Genomic DNA, 1861 nt, shown 5'->3' with positions numbered 1-1861 from the left:
AAAAAAAAAAAAAAAAAAAAAAAAAAAAAAAAATGGTGATTTTCAATAATGTCTTTTTATCTCAAACCTATACCAAATTAAATATAGGCCAGGAGGATTGCTTGTGTGGCACCACATTCTCTTCTCCTAGGTTGGGTAACCTAAACACTGGAGCAGAATTGAGTTTACAGACCACAAACATCCAGAAGGCAGACAGCTGGCAACTCCCTGGGTTGGCAGACAGACAGCATAAGGGTCAGCTGCAGAAGCAGCTGCTCATCCAGCTTTCTGGCTGCAAGATCAGTGCTGGGCACTGTCCAGACTTAAGAAAAAGCTCTAGGTAATATGAAGTCTTAAACAGAAGCTTGTTTGGCTCATTGCACTCAAAAACCAATCTTCCTTGGAAAAATGGCATTGCTTGACGTTCACCATACATATAAATTAATTTTCCCATGACATGTCATGTGAACCACTGTCCTTCTTTAGAAAAACTAAGATAATGTTACATTATTTCTATGTTTTTTGCCTCTGGGTTTTCTTTGCTTTCTGGGTGATTTTTCAAAACAAGTGATAAATTTTACATGGACTGAAGACACTTTGTTTATATAGCTACTTATTTTTACCAAACTGAGGGTAGTAATTATGCCAAATTCTGCGGTGGTTTGAATATTTGGATAAACATATCCTGCAGGTTGGATTCATCTTAGTAAAAGCAGTTTTATTTAGCCCACTGTGAAATGAAGAGCTCTCTCTTGGGTGTCAACAAATATCCCTGTCTTGTGCCAAGCATAACTACAGGGATCCTTTGGAAGTCTTTATCACTGGTGGTTTCCGCTGGGACTACAGTACATGGAGTGTGTGACATCTGATATCTTCTTGCAGTTTCTAGAGTTGACATCTACTCAAGAGATTCCTCATAGTCTTGAAGATGTCCCATGTCCTATTCCTTTGTTTGTTGTGCTGTCTATGCAACCTAACAAGCTACATTTTTTCATTCCTAGCTGTCCAGCTTCTAACATGTTATCATTGCTTTTTGTCAATACCTGTGTTTATTCTCCAAATACTATATCTGATAACTTCTAAAACAACAGAAATCTAAACTGTTTCTAGGCAGAGGGTAGTCTTCTTACTATGTTGCTTTCAAAGTCTCTTCTATGCATTTTTTTCACCACATCTTGCTGGTGAGGAATACCAGGTAGAGGTTTTTACTTAACAGTGGCTAACCCTTTCTCACATCTATCAGGTTATTTTGATCTTCAACATTAGCGTTCAACTGATATGGACTTTTCTTGATATTTATCTTCATTTTCCATTCCATACATTCAGCTCTGTTCAAAGCTCTCAGAAGCCTAGTCTTTATTTTCCCCCTTTTCCTCTTTCAAGAGTTCAGAAACTGTTAAGAAAAGTTTTCAAGGGAACAATGTTTCCTTGCTTAAATCAATGTTTAACTTTTTCTTTTTACTCTGCATTGCTCTGTTCTCTCCAGTGCTGAGGGCATGTCAGTGCTAGAGAAAATATGCCCCAAAGTTAAGAAATGCCAAGTTTTCTTTGATTCTGTTACATTACAAACAGAAGTTTAATATGGTAAATCTAAAAAAAATAAATATATAAACACAAAATTATATGAGAGCTTGCCTTGGCATCTTCTTCCTGTGGAAGACAATACAAATCCTTCAGGGCACAGGCATTTGAAACTGCCTGGAGTATTGCTACATGTGCCCAAAGCGCAAATTTCTGGCTCTTCTACACATTCATCAATGTCTGCAAGAAGGTAACACAATAGTTTAGTAATTTTAAAAGGCTGTACTGGCAGCTGTAAAATACAAAATATAAAATAAAGTACCCTACATCATAACTGAGGCAGAACAGATTGTTACTGAAG

At 37.0% G+C, this 1861-nt stretch overlaps 1 protein-coding gene across 1 annotated transcript in view; it reads right to left on the bottom strand.

The window, feature by feature from the left end:
* FBN1 (fibrillin 1) overlaps nt 1-1861 on the bottom strand; it is a 234959-nt gene that overhangs the window by 31131 nt on the left and 201967 nt on the right. The window contains exon 46 of the mRNA XM_019503825.1: nt 1615-1740. Coding sequence (XP_019359370.1) covers nt 1615-1740 — 126 coding nt within the window. The remainder of the gene's footprint in view (nt 1-1614; nt 1741-1861) is intronic.

This window comes from Gavialis gangeticus, unplaced genomic scaffold (assembly GCF_001723915.1).
Source record: "Gavialis gangeticus isolate Ggan-Ray unplaced genomic scaffold, GavGan_comp1, whole genome shotgun sequence".
Lineage (NCBI taxonomy): Eukaryota > Metazoa > Chordata > Crocodylia > Gavialidae > Gavialis > Gavialis gangeticus.
This window is presented reverse-complemented; position numbering and strand designations above follow the sequence as displayed.